Source organism: Acomys minous (assembly GCF_964271855.1).
Source record: "Acomys minous genome assembly, chromosome: 14".
NCBI classification, from domain to species: Eukaryota; Metazoa; Chordata; class Mammalia; order Rodentia; family Muridae; genus Acomys; species Acomys minous.
The window spans coordinates 5940126-5960576 of NC_140496.1; the positions used below are offsets into that span (position 1 = coordinate 5940126).

Consider the following 20451-nt stretch of genomic DNA (forward strand, 5'->3'; position numbering starts at 1 on the left):
CCTGTGTGCCCAAAGACCCTGATGCACGCTATCCCAGGGTGAGAGCACAGAAGGTCTCAAGTTAGAAAGATAGCCTAGCCCTGCCCCTCCCCCACACCTGCAAACCTCTAGAACCCCAGCGGGATCATAGCACTGCAGAGCAACTGGTGGACTCTTCCCAGCCAGTGCCTTTTCTAAGGCCCCTCCTCTGGCCCCTGCTTCCGCAGCACTCTGCTCTCTCTGTGCATGCTTAGTGTTGGGAGGCACTCATGTGAGGTTCCTGGGGACTCCTGATGGGGCCAGGAGAGGTGACAAGCTCAAGCCAAAGCCAGCCTATCCACAAAGACTGTGAAACGAATAGCGGTTTCTAGCCATGGACTGGCAGCACCTGCCCCTCCGGACTGTCTTGGCTGCAAATGTCCACAGCAGACTTACGTCGGTCACCCATGGGAGGTTGCCAGCACTAGAACACTGACATCCAGGAACGAGTCTGACAGGGCTGCTTCCAGAGACTCAGTGTTGGCTCTGGTCTCCTAGTCTCCACTGTTCCACCACAGTCTCCCCTGGGGCAGCTGCCAACACATGCCATTCTACTAGAGGGGGAAAAAGGCTTGTGGGCAAGGCCCGGGACTGGACAGGGTTGACAGAGCACTTGACCTCTGCGAATGAAATTCTCAAAAGAACAAAGGTGCTGCTAGGCAAGAGAACAGGGCCTACTGGAGCCCCTGCTGTGCTGTCCAGGGGAGGCCAAGGAGCCCGAGGAAGCCAAGAAGGCAGGGGAAGCCAAAGAGGAAGGGAGGAGGCAGAGGAGGCAGGGGAAGCTGGCGGAGGAGTCGCCCTGCAACCTCTGCGGGGCCCCTCCCTGTCAGGGCTGGAAATTGCCCTGTATGGGCTGGCTGTACCCACCAAGAGCCTAGCCACTGAGGTCTTCCTTTCTCTGCCAAGTTAGAAGCTTGGACTATCATAGGCTCTGCCCTTCACGTCGGCAGGGATGGGCTGTAGGGGAGGCAGGGCAAGTCTCCCCCAGCCTCTGCTGTCCTCACATGGCACGTGATCACCTCTCCCACAGTCCCAGCAACCTAGGACAGCCTCACACCCCAGGACCCATCACATGACAGAGGGTATACATTGGCTGGCCATAGGCTGCTGGCCAGGCCTGGGTCTTATTCCCAGAGGCCCAGGGCATCTGGGGGTGCCATCCTCTTCAGGACGGGTTTGTGATAGCTGTTATAGTGGAGCTGTGGTTCCCAAGAGTGAAAGTGAGCAGACATCTGCCCAGTCCCTCTGGCACAGAGACCCTTTCTTTCAAAATGACCAAAACCCAGAACCACCAGTATCTACAGACGTGACACGCGACACAGAGTGGCCATTCATAGAACACCACTAGGATCAGAAGAGTAAAGAAAAAGAGGCATCTCAAAGGAACTGAGAGAAGGAAGCCAGAAAAAAAGAGGGTGTTCGGGGTAGGACAACTCAAGTGGTAGACTCATTACCTGCCACACACAAGGTCCCAAGGCGTACCCCCACAATTGCATAAACCCGGCAGGACGGCTTACACCTGTCATCTCAGCACTCTGGAAGTGGAGGCAGAGGGACCAGGAACGAGACTGTAAAAACAAGGGAGGGAGGAGAGAGAGAGAGAGAGAGAGAGAGAGAGAGAGAGAGAGAGAGAGAGAGAGGTGTCGGTGGTGGGGGCCTATGTGGGGGGGGGGAGGCAGTTGGGTTGTTGGGCGTTGTTGGGGACTATCCTACAACAGTGTGTGTAGTCACAGCACCACCATGGCCCAATTCCAGGTCTTTTCCCTACAGATGGAGCGTGGTGCTGTGGTGGTTTGAATGGCCCCCTATAGGCTCCTATAATTGAATACCTAGTCACCAGGGAGTGGGACTCTTTGGAAAGATTAGGGGGGCTGGAGGTGTGGCCTTGTTGGAAGAAGCCTGGTGCTGGGAGTGACACATTTGAGATTTTGAAAACCCATGTCAGGACTAGGCCCTCTCTCTCCCTGCCTACGAGTCAGAATGCAGCTCCCCACTCCGATGGCGCTGGACTAAATCTGGAACTCTAAGCAAGCCCCCAATAAAATGCGTTCATGGTGCCTTGTCACAGCAATAGGACAATGACTAAGATGGGTGCCAAAGTCTGGCTGCCTTCGGCCCTCACGGTCTCCTAAGGAGAAGGAACTAGGGCAGGAGAGCGGAGGAAACCGAGCAGCCTTCCGGAGGGACACCAGGCATAGCAGGGTCAGAAAGCAAGTGTCCTCAGAGGCCAAGTGACATCAGAAAACAGAGGTCCTTGTCCCTCTCCGTTACCTCCTCCATGTATCCATGCGGGTCCATCCCTCGGCCCTCAGCCCCTGCAGGCTCATGGGAACAGGTTCAAATGCCCCCCGGGGTGTCTGCTTCTGTAGGGTTTCATGACAAATGCCCATGGCCAGGCATACCTTGGGGTGCCTGAACCTCCCTTCTGGCCCTTTGCTTTCATTGCCCCCCCTGCCGTGTCTGGAGCTTGTATTGAACACAATGGGTAAGATGGGGTCTGGGACCCCTCAGGGGCTGAGGCTCCAAGGTAGGGTGAGCCCAGGTGTGCCGCTTGACACACAGGGACAGTGAGTGTGCTGGACGCAGAACCGTGGGCTTGGCCTGTCCCCAGGGGCCCAGGGAATCACTTCTCTGCAGCTGGAATCTGAGTGCTAATCAGAAAGCTTACATTGGAGCTGGGTGGTGGTGGCACATGCCTTTAATCCTAGCACTCAGGAGACAGAGGCAGGGGGATCTCTGTGAGTTCGAGGCCAGCCTGGTCTACAAAGTGAGTCCAGGACAGCCAGGGCTACACAGAAAAACCCTGTCTTGAAAAAAACAAAAACAAAAAAAGAAAGAAAGCTTAAATTGAAGAGAAGAGGGAAAGTAATCTGCACCAGCAGCAGGCGGAGCCTACAGTGTACACCTTCATGAAACCAGACACTCAACAGGGAGGCACCAGAGAGCAGCCAGTAGCGCAGGGAGTCCCCACTGCCTGTGAGCAGGGCACACTGGGCCTTCACAGGGGGAAAAACTGATTTAAATTTTTATTACTTTTTACTCTGTGTGTGTGTGTGTCTCTCTTGTGTGTGTGTGAGTCTCTGTGATTCTGTGTTTCTGTATCTGTGTGTGTGTCTTTCTTATGTGTTTGTATGTGTGTCTCTCTATATGTATCTATATATGTGTGTCTTGTATCTGTTTGTATATCTGTGTCTGTGTGTCTCTGTGTGTGTGTATCTCTGTGTGTATGTATCTTTGTGTGTATATGTCTGTGTGTTCTCTGTGTGTCTGTGTGTCTATACCTGTGTGTCTTGGGGTGTATGTGTCTCTGTGTGTATGTGTCTGTGTGTGTATGTATCTGTGTGTTCTCTGTGTGTATGTGTCTGTGTGTATGTGTCTCTGTGGGTTCATGTGTCTGTGTGTATGTGTCTCTGTGTGTTCATGTGTCTCTGTGTGTTCTCTGTGTGTATGTGTCTGTGTATGTATGTGTCTCTGTGTGTGTGTCTCTGTGTGTATGTGTCTATGTATGTATGTGTCTCTGTGTGTGTGTCTCTGTGTGTATGTGTCTGTGTATGTATGTGTCTCTCTGTGTATGTATGTGTCTCTCTGTGTGTATGTGTCTATGTATGTATGTGTCTCTGTGTGTGTGTGTCTACGCGTTTGTGTCTGTGTGTGTGTGTGTGTGTGTGTGTGTGTGCCTGTATTGTCAGAGAACGAAAACGTTCATCGTTGGTCCTCTCCTTCCACTGTGTGGGCCCCAGGGAAGGTTGTCCAGTCGATGGCAGGCACTTTTACCCACGGAGCCATCTCTCCAGCCCTCCCTGATGTTTAATAGATTACAGGTAATGGCCAGGCATGGTGGTGCATGCCTGAAATTCCAACATTCAGGAGGTAGAGGCAGGAATCAGGGGTTCAAGACCAGTCTCAGTTACATAGGAAATTGGAGGTCATCCTGGGCTACTAGAGGCCTTGTCTTTTGTTGTTTGTTTTTCGAGACAGGGTTTCTCTGTGTAGCCCTGGTTGTCCTAGACTCTCTTTGTAGACCAGGCTGGCCTCAAACCAGGCGTGTGCCAACGTGCCGGCACTGTCTTTAAAAAAAAAAAAAGAAGTGTAGTGAAAGTGAGTGGTTTGGCACACGAGCACTACACGGTCTACACTTGTACATGTAGCACAGAAAAATATTACTAGAAACTTTGTTTTTAAAAAGCAATGCAAATCTTTTTCCTGGCAGATAGGTGCAGGTCAAGTTCCTTTCTATTCACTTCCGAGGTCACTTCAATGGCAGGGCTGCAGTGGTTGCTAGCAGTGCTGGGCTGCACCCAGGAGGCAGTTTCAAGAGATAAAACTGGCTAGCCGTATCAGTGACTAATCACATTGTATGGCTTTAACTCCAAGAGTCTCCCCGGTCCTTCCAGGTGCCTAGAACAGCATTTGTCCCCTTGGCCGGGGCCTGCTGGGCCACCATGACCGTGACACACACCTGCCAACAGTCCACCCACAGAAGGAAGGGCGGCACCCTTGGTGTGGCTGTGGAGGAGGAGCCAGAGGCCCCAAGGGAGCCTGGCCAGCGAGCACCAGCTTCTATGGCTGCCCTTTCATCCCACGTGTCAGGCCATCGGTAACGGAGTATGCAGAATATTCTAGAATATGAGTATGTTGTCTAAAGCCCACCTAAAGCCCCCTTTTAAGCTGCCTTCAACACCAAAGCAGGATGGGTGAGTGAAAAATTACGAAGGAAGCAGTGTCCATGCCTATGGGACAATCTCTAGTTTCTGCTCCTGTGGTTCAGGCACCTGCTGCCCCGGCCAGCTGCACTTCTGGCTTCCCAGACTCAAAGGAAGTGAAATTAGAGCAGATTGCTGAGGAGGGCAACTCCACAATAAGGGTGAGCCTCCAGCCCCAACCCCACAGTCATACAGAAACCAGGGGCCGCCCTACATGCTGGCCCCTTAAAGAGAAAGTGGCTTCTGGAGGGGCTCCCCCACCGATGGACAGGCAGCACCCAGGCTCTCAGGGTGCCTGCCTCTTGTGGGTCACCGCATGGTGTGCTGGCCCGTGTAGAGCCGGACTCTCCCTTGGGGAGCCTTGGCTTCCTGTTCTGTAGAAGGGGCCGAGGAACACAGTCTTTATGTAGCAGTAGCCGAGGTAGATAGGATTTTGTGCCTGGAAGTGAGGGTCACAGACACATACAGAGTCGCCAACCTGGGTTCAGCCTGGTTGGACCAGCCCTCTTGGAGTAACCGGGTGAGCTCACTGAGCCTCCAGGGATGTGACAGTGCCAGTACTGCTGCTGACAGGTGTGTCTCATCAGAGGCTGAAGGGGCTCTCCAAGGTCACAGGCAGGCCTAGCACATCCAGGTGCTCAGCAGATGCGCTTCCTGTGCGGTTTGGGGGGGATTTATTTATGTTCTCAGAAGCACCTTAAGAAGCGGCCGCGGAGTTTACCAGATAACAGAGGTGTCAGCAAGCCCTCAGAAGACGAGAACCCCAATTCTAGCTCGGCCCTCACCTGGGGTTAATTCCAACCCATGCTTCAGCCTAGGAACCCCCCAAAGCAGGCTTATCCTCTCCAGGTGTATATCTGGTCATCCCAGCTCCCATGCCGGATTTCCACGCAGCCATGTGCTGTGTCACCTGCTCTCTGGCTTTGAGTTTACACAGCCCCACCCCAAGCTGGGTAGGCTTGGTGACCAGCACTGGCCAGGCTCACCTGGCACCCAGGTAAATGGTTCCTGCTACCCATCCTAACTAGACACACCTCCCTTGAGACCTAGAATCAGAGGTTGATGCCTGCTGCTTGAGTCACAGGGAGCTGTCCTCCTAATCTGGGGAGGTTGGGACTTATAGACCTCTTTTCTGGTTTTAGTGACTAGAGACGTCAACCTTGCAGACCCTTTCTTTTTTGTGTAAAGTGACTCACTATGAGTCTGTATAGCCTCATGTTTTCATCCACCTGTCTGTCCGTCCATCCATCCATTATCCATCTATCCGTCTGTCTACCCAGCAGTCAAGGAGTCTCATAGCCTAGGAGAGGAGACAAAAGAAAGCAAGGTGCCTCCTTTCCTCTCATCTCCACAGCCTCTGCACCCCAACTCCCAGCTCTCTGGCTTGACTGCAGATTCCTCAAGGCCTGAAAGGAAGGCTGCCTGGAGCCCAAACCCCCAAATCACTCAGCCACATTATCTGGTCCCTTTGGTGGACAGCTGTCTCCTGAAGCTCCCAGAGGGCAGAAGCAGAGCCGTCTTGCCACACTGGCATGGAAAGAGTGTGAGGGAACAGGAGGGAGTGATTAAGCCCTGGCATAAAGCTGGGTGCAGACTGCAGACAGCCATGGTTGGTTTCTGCAGGGAACCACCGCCCCTCAAGCCCTCTTCAGCCACTTCCTTCCCCGCTCCTTATCTACGGGACCACCCAGCTCAGAAAGCCACAGCCAACGTCTACTTCCCCACAAACACCAACTGCCCTCTTGGGGGCATAGGAAGCGGATGATCACCCCCCAGGTGCTGGGGCAGCCCTCCCCCACTTGTGGGCAACTTTCTTCTTTCAAACCCCACCTCTGTGAGACCCGCTGATTGGAAAAGAATAAGGACGGGCAATAAGCGATTCAGGGCCTCCTCTTGAAAGCGGAAGTGTCCCATCTGCGGGGCCCCACAGGTGCAAGCCAGGAACATCTGCCTCAGAGCCGGGGTGGAGCCGCCTGCTCCCACCAGCCGCACCCAGGGTCCAGCCCTGTTGCCTCTTGGGTGAGGGGCTGTCTCACCCTCACTGCCCCTGACCCAAAGCCTTCCTTGGTTCACTTGCTCTGATATATTGGGGACAGTGGCTCAACTGCACTGGTGCTGTGGGCCATGGGCGTTCGCACCGCTCTGCCTCCGCTCTCCAGAGGTCCAGGAGCCTGGCCCAACAGGATGTTCAGCACTGAGAATAAGGACACAAGCACAATACCCTCAGTTGACACACTCCACCCTCGTCAGAACACAAGGAGCTGATGACCCTGGCGGACAGCACTAACTCACAGCAAGGGCCTCTCTCCCCAAATCCGGAAGAGAGAAGTCAGCCGGCAGGGGAGAAAGGGCAAGCTGACCCCACATTCCAGAAATCCCCAACACATGGCCTAAGCATGTAGCTTGACTGCCCTTAACTTCAAGACACCTGAATGCCAAGACAGTAGCGTTCGGGGAGACACGATGATGTGGGGTTTTTAGTGACCAAACTATGCATGGTGAACAACCTAAACATTAAGTCAAAGCAAAGCATAGTGACCCTGGTGGCATCTTAAGACCATGTCTGGGAACCCCTCCGAGGTTTAAGAGAACATTACTCCTCTCCGTGAAGCCACCTGTCAGCTGTCATCGCCCTCCAGTGAGTGGCTTTCTCTGGAACCAATGCTGGCACTACTCTGCCAGGAGTCACCTGGGGAAGGGCATGGGGCGTCTCCCAAGCACACTGCCTTCCCAGCAAGTCCCAGGCTGCCAGGCAGAGAGGCCCACTGCCTACGCGTGGCATGTTTGGCTCAAGCTTCCCACGGGGACGCTGGTATAGGACTGTATTTCCCCCAGCTGGGAAGCCTGGATCTGATCCTGTTCGAGGCCAGGCAAAGGTGACAAAGCAGATTCTTAGAGGGCAGAGGTGACCAAAGAGGTGCAAAGAGGCTACCTGAGCCATGGGTGGGCAGGAGGCTGGTCAGTCCTCGCTCGGCTCACTGCTGACTCTGCCTCCATAGGGTGACAAACAGAAAGGGGTTTGTGGGCAAAGTCTGACTGAAGGCAGGTGTAAAATGGGGGGAGCCTCTGGACCTTCCAGGCCACAGGAAGGGCTTTGCCCCATAGGAAATAGGCAGATGAGCCAGGGGCTCTGGCCAGGATGGACGCTACCCCAGGGTGGAGGGAACACAGTCCATGAGCCACACCAGACTGGGTCCAGTAGGAGGTCTCAGGGCTACAGGCAGGATAGGAGGAAGTTGTCGGAAAGTCACACCGGAATGGCATGGTGGAGGGGGAACCGGCAGCCAGGCAGATGGTTCCTGCCTAGGAAGCACTGGGCACAGCTGCAGGCCCCTGACCCCCACCGCATTATCACCTCGACACAGCTGGCTGCCTCACCCCTGAAGGGCTGCCGCAGGAGGACCTCCCCCATGCTGTCCCCAAGCCCGCCCCATGTCACATGAGGCCCTGCAGCCTCTCACCCTCTGTCCAGGGCTACAACCCAGCTCTGCCGGCAGCAGTGACTAGAAGGACACAAGGAACAGAGGCACGCACAGGGCGGGCTCTGACACACCAAAGCTGCCCCACCCCTCCAGGTCTCTTCACACCTCCAAGAAGTCAGAAAAGGTGCTTCAGGGTGGGCTCTGGAGGCCGGCCATCTCACCCCAGCTCCAGGCATCCATCAGCCTCTGCTCCATCTGCAGCTCCATGTCCCAGGCATCCACCGCACCGGAGAGTGGGGCACTCCTATCGGGACCCCGGGGTCTTCGGAACGGCAGCCCAGGTAAGAGGCTGGGAAAGGGAAAGGGGGAGCGTTGGAGAGACAGCAGCTGGCACAGGTGGAACAGGTGACAAGAAGGTGACATCTCCAAGCTGCTGTACATGCGTGTGCCCGGTTTTGTTGACAGCGTGGCTATGTTGACCTATCTCAAATGTCAACACAGTTCCCCCACCCCACTCAACAGGGAAGCGTCCTCGCAGCTGGGGCAGGTGGCCTCATGAAAGCATGGCAGGTGTCAAGCCTGAGGCCTGACCCCACCCAGAGGCAGGTGCCTGGCTCTGTGTAGGAGGGAATGGGCTGCGTCTTCTGCTGTGGGGGCCAAGGCTAGCACTCAGGGGATCTCAGATGCTTCCAGACGCAAAGCCTCAGTGCAGGTTGGTTGAGGTCAAGGGCAGGGACAGTGCGGGTCCAGGGACATAAGCATATTACTGCCGGCAGGGCAGGGGGGCGAATTGAGGATTTTTCTCATCTTCGGGAGCTGCTGGTTCTGGAGAGGAGACTCAGCAAGCTGCCGAGTTCCTTTACATCTCTGACCTCACTCCAAAAATGCCTGGGACTCAGAAATGCAAGCAGGTGGCCCCATGCCCAGCTCACAGCCGGCCACGTGGTCACACTCTAGGCAGCCTTTGGACCTTTCCTGAGCCCACAGTTCGCGGAGTCCCACACTGTTCTTGCTGTGGCAGTCAGATTCATGTCCAGACTCTGGGTCTGTAGCACCCTTTTCTGCAGAGGGAGCCACTGTGAGGCTGACTCAACCCTGCCGCTTCTTCAAGGCCGGGGCATCTCCAGAACCATACAGGACTCAATTAATGGTGCCCGCGTATATGCGGTCCAACTTCCCCAACACCATGTGTTAGTCTTGGCTTCTGCCAGATGAGGGAATCCAAAGACACCTGTGAAAGCGTGCGTGGTCTCAGACCCAGGTGTGATTACCCTGCAGGTGGGCGCAAGGGAATTGCCTGCCTCAGAGATGTCCTCATAGACTCACTCCCCTGAGAGCTGCTGTCAAATCTGTCCCCTTTGCCTCCTGTCCTGGGCCACATCCTTCCTCCCCTGTACCCCAATCTCTCACATGGTGCCTCTGAGCCTGGGGAGGAGGCAAGAGGAGAAGTGGGGGCCACGGTGTGGTTTGGATGGAGTTTGCATGGCCCTAGAAGCTCAGGGCCACGGGGTGTATGTGCACTTGGCTGTGCCTCCAGTATGGATGTGGGTTTGGTGGGATGGAGACTCCCAGAACTTTCTGTGTATGCCTCTGACAAAATACCCATGCACAAGCTTAATGTTTCTACTTTGTGCATGCCAGTAACTCCTAAAAACAAAACAAACAAACAAACAAACCCTCGGCATAAGGAGACCAATGTGGGACTCCTGCAGTGCCAGAAGGCACCACCAGAGGCAGCGTGGAGCTGAGTGGCTTTGGCAGGTGTAGGTGACGTGACTATGGAGGTTCTGGGTCCTCTATAATCCTCCAGGAATCTGTGAAAATCCTGGAGACAGAACATGGGCTAATTGGCTCTGTGAAAATCACTTCAAGAGTAGAGAGATCCGAAGCTGACTGCAAACAATCTCCTGCTCTACAAAGCCAGTCCATACAGATCACCCCAACCTGTGCTCGTGGCTAATGGCGACCTGGACGGGGAGGTGAGCTGAGACATGAAGGGTTATGGGTGACAAGCGCTTCCATCATCCCTGTGACAGGGAAAGAAACACGAAGTCAGCATCGCACAGGACAACACCACCTTCGCGATGATGGTGTGCCATCTCTGTCTGTGGCAGACCGCAGAGTACACAGGGGCAGAAGCAGATCAAAGACAGTGTTTGTGTGTGGGTGGGTGGGTGGGGGCTCATGTTGATTAGGCGCCTACTGTGTACACTAGGAGTAACATGGGCACTGCTGGTCTCGGAGGCTTGGATTGGATGGTGACTTGCTTCCCAAGAACGGGGCTAGGGGGGTGCCACCTATGAAGACCTTGAAAGCCACTCACAGCCACTGTAGGTAGAGGACCAGGATGGGCTTGCCCCTCCCCCCACCCGTAGGAGACGCTAAGGCAGTGAAACCCAGGGAGAAACTAAGTCAAGCTGGCTGGTGTGGCTTTAGGGAAACAACATGGGCCCTGTTGGTTGAGCAGGAGGTCGGGAGTGTCACTCCGTGGAGGAGCCCACGCAGAGGCAGGAGGGATAAGATGCAGACGGGCATTGGCAGCAAGGACGCCAGGACTTCTTGGTCCAGGGCCCAACCCTGGGCTGGCTGGATTCTGCTACGCATTCCCCACTCTTCCCCGTCTCCTTCTCTCTCCTCCCTGCTCTGCCTTCCTCCCACCCCCCCCACCACTTCTCCTTCCAGTCTATCACTGAGCTTAAATGCCCATGGGTTCCTTCCTCATGCATAGATTCGACTAACCCCGGGGAGAAAATAGTTCCAGAAAACCACATCTGAACTGAGTCTCTCATAGCTGTTCCTATAGGTCTGCCTACTGGGCTAGAGATCACGCGGTCCAGTGCACACAGGGCGTGCACGGGTTCTATACTGGTGCTGGGATGTTTTGTAGGAGACTCGAGACCATGCGTTTTTGCTGTTCTCCTGCAGCCAGCCCCAGAACCATCTCTTGTGATAACAAAGGGGTAAATGGGGAACAGAAACAAAAGCCGAGGGTTCTCTCCCAGGCAGGGACCTGGATGTCACAGGGTCACACCTCCACTAGAGCATCCAGACTGTCTCTTCCACTCCTGCTATGGCAGCCTTGTGCCACTCTGCCTCTGTCCTCCTAAGGCCACCTCTCCAGCAAGGACACTGATCTCTGGGGTGTGGTCATCCTAGCCCAGGCGTGGGATAAAGGGGAGGAACTGGCCAGAGGGTCTGGTATGTGCTACAACTTCCACTTAAGAGAAACCAGAGCCTTACTTTCATGGCCAATCCTTCTTGGGGTACCAGCTGCTGCCAGGGGCACAGATAACACCGCAGGGCAGCCACAGTAAAGACCAGCATAGAAGCCCGTCGATAGTTCCACGTCACATGTAGCCTCTGTGCTTGTTGGTGGTACCCACCTTTGCAGGTATGATAAGTCTCTTACAAGAGGGAGGTTCCCAGCAGATGAGGATGACTAATGTGGGAGAAAATGTCTGAGGTGGCAGGCCTCAAAAACATGGACTGTGGGGTGCATGGGGATCTGCAGAGAGCTAACAGTGACCTTTGGCCCTCATCTGTTGGTATGAGGGTGACCTCTGACCCTATCTGTGTGAGGTAACAGTGATGACCTCGGACCCAGCATCTGCCTAAGGTGATGGTAGCTTTTGACTCAAGTATGTGTGATGTGAAGATGACCTCTGACCCGTGTTGTGCCAAAGCACCTTCCTGTTAGGCTCACCTGCTCCTGTCCTGTGCTGTGACCTTGAGCTCCACCCTCAACCTCTAGCCCTTCTTCCTCACTCAGGCCTGACGTGCTCAGAAGCCTGAAGCAATGGGTTGTGGCCCACCCGGACTCCACCTCTACCTCTGTCTTGCTGGCCGCATGGTCTCAGGAGCTTCTTCCTGTGTGAGATTGTATCCAGCCTTGAGAGACAACAGAAGAAGACCCAGCATGCTTTGCTGAGCCTGTAGCCTAGACTCAGGAGCGGGCACATGGGTCCAAGTGCAAGGAACTCTCTATGGTAAATGAGACAGCCCCACCAGCTCAGCTCCCTATTGAAGGGTCCAACTGCAGGGTCTTGGGCATCCCTGGCTCCTGTCTGGTCCAGAAACATGGGAGTGAAAAAGTGGAAAACAAGTCATGAAGGACGGCTTGCAAAAGTCAGGCAGAGGGACGGAAGCAGAGCCCCTAGCCTGAGCAGGCAGAGAGTGGAGGGGTAAGGAGAGAAAGTGGGGGCCACACCTGACTTCAGGTCTTCCTCTTGCTTTCACCGTGGACAGTGCATGTGATCACTCACAGAGTGTCCGGGTCTAGGTAAGGCAGGGCCTCTGCTCCAAGCCCTAGTGTCCTCTCTTCTCCTGTCCTGGGGACAAGAAGACAGTTCTTCCTAGGACCCAGCCCTGTCATCTCCACACGACATACCATCTTCAGCGTTAAGACAAAGTGGATACCAGTGAGATGGAGATTAGGGGAGGGTGTGTGCAGGGACAGGGGCGCAATCCAGGCCAGCTTCCTGGAGGAAGCGTCCCCAAGGGGGACAGCTGGAGGCCACTCTTCAGGCAAAGACAACTTTCTGTTCTCACTGCAGGTTAAGCAGAAAGCTTGCTGGGCACGCTAACCTATATAGGCCTCTGGTCTCTGTTCCCTGAGGGGATGCCCAGCCTGTGCTCCTTCTAGAACTACCCAGCCCCTCAGTGAGGGAAGCTAGGTGAGGAGAGAAAGTGATCCACCCACCCCTGCCGGTAGTATGAGCTTGGAGGTGTTGTCAGCAATGGACCCAAGGTCAGACCTCGAGGCAGTGGGTGACTTCTCCATGGGATTTCCAAGTGCTTGTCTACTCAGCACAGGATGGCCACTCCAAAGGACAGAAGCCCGGCCCAGGGAGGCTCTCTAGCTGCTCTTGACTGAGCAAAGCTGATTGCTGCCCACTGAGAGAAAGATGACTCTGACAGACGTAAGCACCCTCAGGGTGCCCCCTGGGCATGGCCCTGACTGTCTAGCCCATGCCTCCCTCCCGTCGCATGGGGCCTCTGGCCGTCTGTCTGCTTTGCGAACACCCAGGGCCTTTGCCCATCCTTGCCAGCTGCTCCTGCTCCTTGCAGTTCCTCCGCCTCACGAGCCCCACCGTGTTTCCCAAGTTCACTTGTGGCATATCCCCTGTCCCTCTCGGTTGGATTTGGCTCCGTGAGGTTGGGTCTCAGGCTGCCTAGAATCAAGGTGTGCCCAGGAGTGCCCCTAACGCTGGAGGGGAAAGGGGCCACCCGTGTCGCACGGGACAGACAGCCAGAACACGCTCATGAAACATAGCTTAGACTGGGAGCGGCCCTAGAGATGCAGGGGGCAGATGTCATCGGGGCAAGCAGATGTTTACCAGGGGCCACGATGCAGGGCAAGAGGGAGAAAATGGTTCCTTGGTCGCGGATGCAGGGATGCTCCCCTTCTGCTGTGCCCGCTGTCGGTCACCAGCTTCCTGGCAAGATCAAGCAGGCTACCCTAGATTCTAGGGCAGCGGGGAGCCTGGGAGGCACCTTGAACCTCCTAGAAAGGAGGGGGACATGGTAGCCTCTTCCAGTCGAGGGTCATCTCCCCAGAGGATATAAGGAGCAGCAGTGACATAAGAAATGGTGTTGTCCTTTGGAGGCCCAAGAACTACGGGGGGCTTTTGGGAAAATATTTGGTCCCTCGTTTTCCTAGCGCCCTATCACCACAGCGAGAGGAAGTACGTACACAGTAGTGAGAGGCCATCCGGCTATCACCTACCCGACCCATGCTCCCTTCCTGCCACAGGCACACGGAAAGTCCAAATGACCTGCCCAGACTCAAACAGCAAGTCCCGGCCAGGGTGGACTCTCTGTGTGGGACTCATCCACAAGAGAAAACATGAAGTCAAGTGGACTCTTGGGAAAGGGGCCCCTTGGCACTGGCACCTCTGTGAGCTTGACTCTGCAGGGTCTCTGCTTGCTCTGAGAAGACCAAGCACGCCCTGGCGCCTGCTGATGGCAATAATAATATTGACAGCTGATGGCGAAGCTGCCCTGCCAGGGCCCCAACACCAATGCCCTGCCTGAGGACCTCCCTCTGTTTGGGAGCCTCGCCTCAATCTTTACTCACTACTGAAGATCAAGTTGGTTTTGTCCCTGAGGGTCCCTAGAGTGGAGCCCTGGGAGGGGCAGGGACAGAATGCTTCCTTTCTGCCTGAGGAAGAACCCCAGGAGTTTTTGGGAAGCCCGAAGAGGGCCGAGGCAGGTGAACAGAGCTGGTAATAGATCAGCGGCTGAACTCAAGGCCCCTTGAAGCCAGGCTCATCCTAATGACACAGCCTGGCCCCCTCATCTCAGCCCTTTCTCTCCCTCATCGCTTCCCAGGGTTCCCCTACCGCACCACAGCTGAACCTAAACATAGCTGGAGCAGCCACAAGGCCTTGGCAGAGCCAGGAGGAACTGGGAGTCCGCCCCGCCCTCCGACCCAGGTGCACTCTGAGTATCCGGAAAGTCCCGGCTCTGGAGGGGGAAGGCGGATCGCTGGCTGAGAGGGTCAAAAGGCCTTCTGCTGTGTCTATGCGGTCCCTCACCTCAGCCCCCTGCCCAGTGTGCCTGTGTTCCCGGGATAGCAAGGCTGCCAGGCATGTATGGTTCTACCAGAATCTGGAGGTCCTCAGAAAAAGCTCCTTGGCACCCCCAGGATTCCAGCCGCTGTTTCCCACTGGCTCCATCCTATGAATAGAGAAGGAATATGGTTTCCACATACACCTTCGGGGAACGGAGTAGAGGCCCAGGTGAGGCTGCTGTGTTTGTGCTGGCCACACTCTGAGGCTTGCCTTCCCAGCAGCACTGTGGACCTCCACCCGTCTCACCTGCTCTATGGAACCCTTCTGATGCTCTTGAGGTCAGGCAGGGATCCCTGTGCCCCTACCAGTTTTCTCGTTGTACAATGCGGACTGTAACAGTCTGGCTCTTCCCGAGATCCATGCAAACTAACCAAGTGGGCGGGGCCAGCACTTAACCGGTCTTAAAAACCCTCGGAGGCTCCCATTTCATCTGCATCCTTTCTCCCAGACACTATAGTGTTAACTTGTTACCAAAAAAAAAAAAAAAAAAGGATCATGTCCTATGTTGCTCTGTGCTGGTCCCCATGGAGGCTGCTGGTCCCAGGGAGTACATGCTACATAACACACATGTTCATTTCTCTGCTTTCCCTGTTGAGAATGGACGTCCTGACTCTCCTGTTAGGAAGATGCCCTGATGAGGGTCCCTTCCTTCCTTTCCTTGTGCCCACATCCAAACCCAGGGTCAAGAACAGATGACAGTCGACATCCTGGCCTTCAGCAGAGGCCCAAGTCTGAAGTGGCTATGGTATTGCTCTCAGGGGCAAAAGGTTTGACTCAAAGAGTGACAATGGTAGCAGGGCATATGTCCCTGCCTTGTGTGGCCCCAAGTGCCAAGGTAAGGCAGAAATTTGGGGGGAGGGGGGTCACAGCTCACATTCAGGAAGACTTTTTGTGCCATCCAAACACACAGTAAGAGCTCTTGATGAGTCTGCAGGCCCTGGCATAGTCCCTTAGACCTGAAAGAGGAGTGCTAGGCACTAAGAGGGCCGGGATGCCTGGTGACACTGGGCAGGCTGAGCCAGAGTCTGCCTGGCCCAGGTGTGGGAGAGACATGGCGGATACGCAGCTGTACTGAGTGGGTGGGGGAGGAGCCAAGGGTTCTACGGACACAGAGTCCTATTATGAGGCTCCACTCACTGGCAGATTATTCACAGATGTCCTCTGGGGTGACCTAGCCCGGTACTCTGCTGGTCAACAGCGCCTGGCTAAGGTGCTCCAGGGAGACACGGGTGGCGGAGACAAGATTGTGCAGGCAAGTGCACACTAGGCTTAGGGACCTGGGAAAGTGTACATAGTGGCCTGTGGGAATCACCTCAACCCTGCCCTAGGGCGGAAGGAAGAGGGAGGGCTGCTCACCCTACTGTGTGGGTGGTCAAGGGGAATTCTGGCCTCCTTTCTGTGGACTGTGGGCACGCCCAGGCCTCTCCCCACACACACAACCCAGGTTTAGCCGTGGGTCCATGGGGGAGGAGTTGCTCATTCCAGAAGCCGGTGGTTCTGTGGCACTTTTTAACCTTTGACTTGCATGGTCTCCTCATTTATTTATTCACATAATGACAAAATGGCCCAGCACTTGGGAGGCAGAGGCAGGCGGATCCCTGTGAGTTCAAGTGAGTCCAGGACAGCCAGGGCTAACTAGAGAAACTGTGTCTTCGAAAAACAAAAACAAAAGCAGAAAAGCAAACCAAAACCCCAAATGGCCTCATTTAGCTTGGTCACATGTAAGTCCAGCTGGAAGAGGCGTGAAACCATCTGGGACCCAGGTGTCCTCATATGGGTCGCTATGGTGCTCTTGCTTGAAGATTCCTAGACACAAAGTAGCTACTTGTAACTACCTGTTCACCAGGGCCAGGCCTGTATCTCCTTGTCAGTGCGAGGCTCGGAGCCCCTCCACGCCCCAATATCCTGTCTGAGCTGTGGAGCAACGTCTCTCTACCCTCTACCCTTGGAGTCTACTGCAAAGAGACACACAAAAGCTTTCAGAAAGTGCCAGAACCTAAAGGTCTATTGACCTCTTCACTTTGCCTCTGTCCACCCCTCCACCCCCACCCCCAGACTCTACCACAGTCCTTCAACACACACACACACACACACACACACACACACACACACACACACACACACACACCCCAAGACAACTTCTCCTTTCCTTACTGGAACAGTCCTTCCCCGGCAGCCACACTGCCCTCAGCTTCTCCCCAGCAGTTTCAGGCCCTGCAGTTATTTTAGATCCAGCCACTCCCAGAGACCCCGCCCTCCCTTCAGGTAGGCCACCTTGCCTTGAGGAGGCTGTACCCTCTGATCACCCAAAGAGTTTCCTGCAGCTCCACTTTGATTAAAGTGGTATCACCAAGCTGTTTCTCACACGATGCCTCAGTTGCCGTTACCAGGGTATCGTCGGTGCAGTCTGGGCCTCCATCCATCTGCTCTCGGGACATTTGCAGCTTCTTAATGAGTGCCACTCCCTGTCCCCTCTTCCCCTGGACACCACTGACTAGTTCTCTGTCCCTTTTGGATTTTCGTGTCCTGGACATCTCTTTTCAAAGGGATCACGCGTCATTCGGGCTATTCCTTTCCGCTTCTTTCACCTAGCGCCGCGTTGTCAGGGTCACCATGTTGTCTATCAGTGGCCTGGTCCTTTGGCGATAACCAGCATCCAATCCTGTGGCCTATGTCTCTTTTTTAGTGTCTGCACTTGACTCTTGTCTGAGGAGAACCCAGCCACATCACCTACAGGCTGCGTGTCTCCTTCAGTAGGCCTTTGTTTACCTGATACGTACAATGAGAGCAGTGTGCACAGTGGTCACGGCAGCGTGACGGTGTGATGCTGTAGGAGGTAGCATTGTGATCTGGCTGTCACTTTTATCCTCACTGGTCTGGACTTGGAGGGGCATCACTGTCCCCTACACAAGCTCTGACTCAGTTTACACCCTGTAACTTGATGAGTGTGAATCTGGTTGGGGCCCCGCCCTGGAAGTCCATAGCGTCATAGTGTCACCGGCGGGTGTGGTGGCGGGTGTGGTAACAGGCGTTGGTGGCAGGTGTGGTGGGGCACATTGTAGGAGAGAAGTGAGAGGTAGAGGCATTTCTGGAGCCGTTCTGAGTAGAATCCTTCTCTGAGATCAGTGGCTGGGTCTCCAGGCATGGAGCTTGAAAACTCTGCAGGAGAAAGGCAAGCACCTGCCAAGGGTCTTCAAGTGTCAATGATGCTGATGGGTAGCTGGCCTTGGAGACCCCACTGGGGCATCAGAGCCCCCCAAGAGACCTTTATTTCAGGTTGACTAATACCTGTGTTCTCCAGGCCTCAGATTTGGGGCACTGTGTAGGCATAAGGTTATTGGGAAATTCACAAACTTAACTATCCCAGTGGTGTGCCCCAGGCTAAGGTGAACTTAGACGTGGTTGTAGATGCTTATAACCCCAGCATTCAGAAGCCAGAGGCAGGAAGATGGCTGCAAGCTCTAGGCTAGCTGGGGTACACACTGGGTTCCAAGATTTGTTACTCACTTTCCCTGTCGCCGTGACGAAAGACCTGGCAAAGGCAGCTTAAGGAAGGAAAGCTTTGTTCTATCTCACAGTTTGAGGGGACACAGTCCATTGTGGCAGAAAAGTCATGGAGAGGAGGCATGAGGCATCTGGTCATCTGCATCTGCACAGGAAATGGTGATTAGGGGCATTGAACTTGGTGGCAGGATGGGGATTTTTAGAGGAGGGGTACCAGATTCTGAGGTAGAAGCTTTTCCCTGGGCGACACCTGGAATTGGCCATGACACAGCAAGGTTTGTCTTCCACATGTGTCATAAGCTAATTGTACCACACAGCCAGGGACTCAGAAACAGACCTTCATCCCAAAATGCTAGACATGGCACAGAGAGGGTGAGAGTTCCAGCTGTCCAGCGGTGAGCTGGGACAAGCCCCTCCTCCCCAGCTCTGGCTTTCCTAATCCTATCCCCCCCCCCAACATGGTCACCTGCCAACTGATACCAGCCCATGCAGGCAGTGCCTCTACCATCCCAAATGGGACCCCAAACTTTACCAGACGAACAGACAGTTTCTCCTGCAACACAGGGAGATATGGCAGCGGCTCTGGCCAGGATGGTTGTGTCTTTGGGCTGACTCACCCCTTCGGCACCCAGCACACTAAGTAAATTGAGGCCAGAGAGAAAATGGAGCTGCTGCAGAGGCTGGACCGAGCCCAGAGCAGGCGAGGGAGGCAAGTCAGCCCCTCCCTCAGCAAAACCCAGGGTTTTGGATTAACATTCATAGGATGTCGTCAGCCAAACAAACGCAAATGTTTATTTTCCCAGCGGTAAATTACAACTTCAATAGACAGAAATTACGGTCCTGGGCCTTGAAAAGCAGTGACAGGTGCCTTGTCCCTGGATGGTCACACGCGCGCCTAAAACTGTTGAGTCTAAGAGCCCCCAGCTCATTTACAGCTCTGTGCTTCCCTCCCCAACCCTTCAGACGTATGCTGCCCACGGAACGCATTTCCAGGTCTACAGAAGATTCAGTGAGTGGCACAGGAGCCCAGGGCCGGCTCTACATAGGGTGACTAGTATCAGCCCTCCACCACTGGCCTTGTCCCCAGCACCCTTAGAGGCTCCAAGAAACCACACAGTGTAGCATGACCTCCCATGAGGTGACTGGCACGGCGATGTCCAGAGCCTCAGCTCTTGTTTCTTGTCGTCTCTGCTCCCCGCCCCATTAATATGGGTGTGCCTAGGCAGAGCAAGTGGGGAAGATCTTCTGCCACTATGTCTTGACCCTTGACTCTCAGGCAATATCCCCAAAGACCCAACTCTAGCCCCACAACCTGGCATGTGATCACCACAGCTCCTGGGAAGGCAAGGATAGGCGGGTGAGGCAGCTCCCATTGCCCTTGGATGCTGTTTTTCTCAGCATATTGAATCATTTGACACAAGAACCCTACAAAGGCCCCTGGCCACTCTGGTCCCATGCCCTTCTGGCACACAGAAGACACGGTCTCATAAGATTGGGGGACAAGGGGCTGGAGAGATGGCTCAGAGGTTAAGAGCACTGATTGCTCTTCTAGAGGTCTTGAGTTCAATTCCCGGCAGCCACATGGTGGCTCACAACCATCTATAATGGGATTTGATGCCCTCTTCTGGCCTTGCAGGCCTACATGCAGGTAGAGCACTGTATGCATAATAAATAATTTTAAAAAAAAAACAAGATTGGGGGACAGGGAAGTTGGATGAAGCAGAGCCTGGCCTAGAAAGCTGAAAAGTCTGGGGTGCAGGCTCCCCCCAGAGCCTTCCCCTTCCCAAGTCTCAGTTTCCTTACACGCGACATTAATTAATTATCCCAGGAGCGCTGAGATCTCTTCACACTATGATAAACACTCCTGGCCCTTCTCTCTCTAGACACACAGCAGTGCCTGTGGCCTGCTCCCTTTTCTCTGGGCCCATGGCCGGGAGTCCTGAACGAATCTGTGGAGTCGCTGGGGTTATGGAAGGGTACAAGCACTAAGGGGAACATAGGAAGTGACTCCCCCAACCTGGGCACCGGTTACAGTGCCCTCTCCTCTGTCATGGCTTGAAAAGGTGGGGACATAATTGACAGATAGATCTGGCCAGGCTGGACCCATGGGTTGCTATTTATTCCATCACTTTTGTTCAGTGACACCATCTTTGCAGAATCCCAGTGCCAACGGGGTCGTGACATATTGCGCCTCGGCATCCGGTAGGGGCAGGGAGCCACGAGCGCTGGTGC

At 54.7% G+C, this 20451-nt stretch overlaps 1 protein-coding gene across 1 annotated transcript in view; it reads left to right on the plus strand.

Moving 5' to 3' along the window:
* The first annotated feature begins 8210 nt into the window (after window positions 1-8210).
* The window catches only part of CBFA2T3 (CBFA2/RUNX1 partner transcriptional co-repressor 3), a 76728-nt gene continuing 64487 nt past the window's right edge, over window positions 8211-20451 (plus strand). Inside the window, exon 1 of the mRNA XM_084755656.1 lies at window positions 8211-8484. Within this exon, the coding sequence (XP_084611782.1) occupies window positions 8409-8484 (76 nt within the window). The 5' untranslated portion in view covers window positions 8211-8408. The remainder of the gene's footprint in view (window positions 8485-20451) is intronic.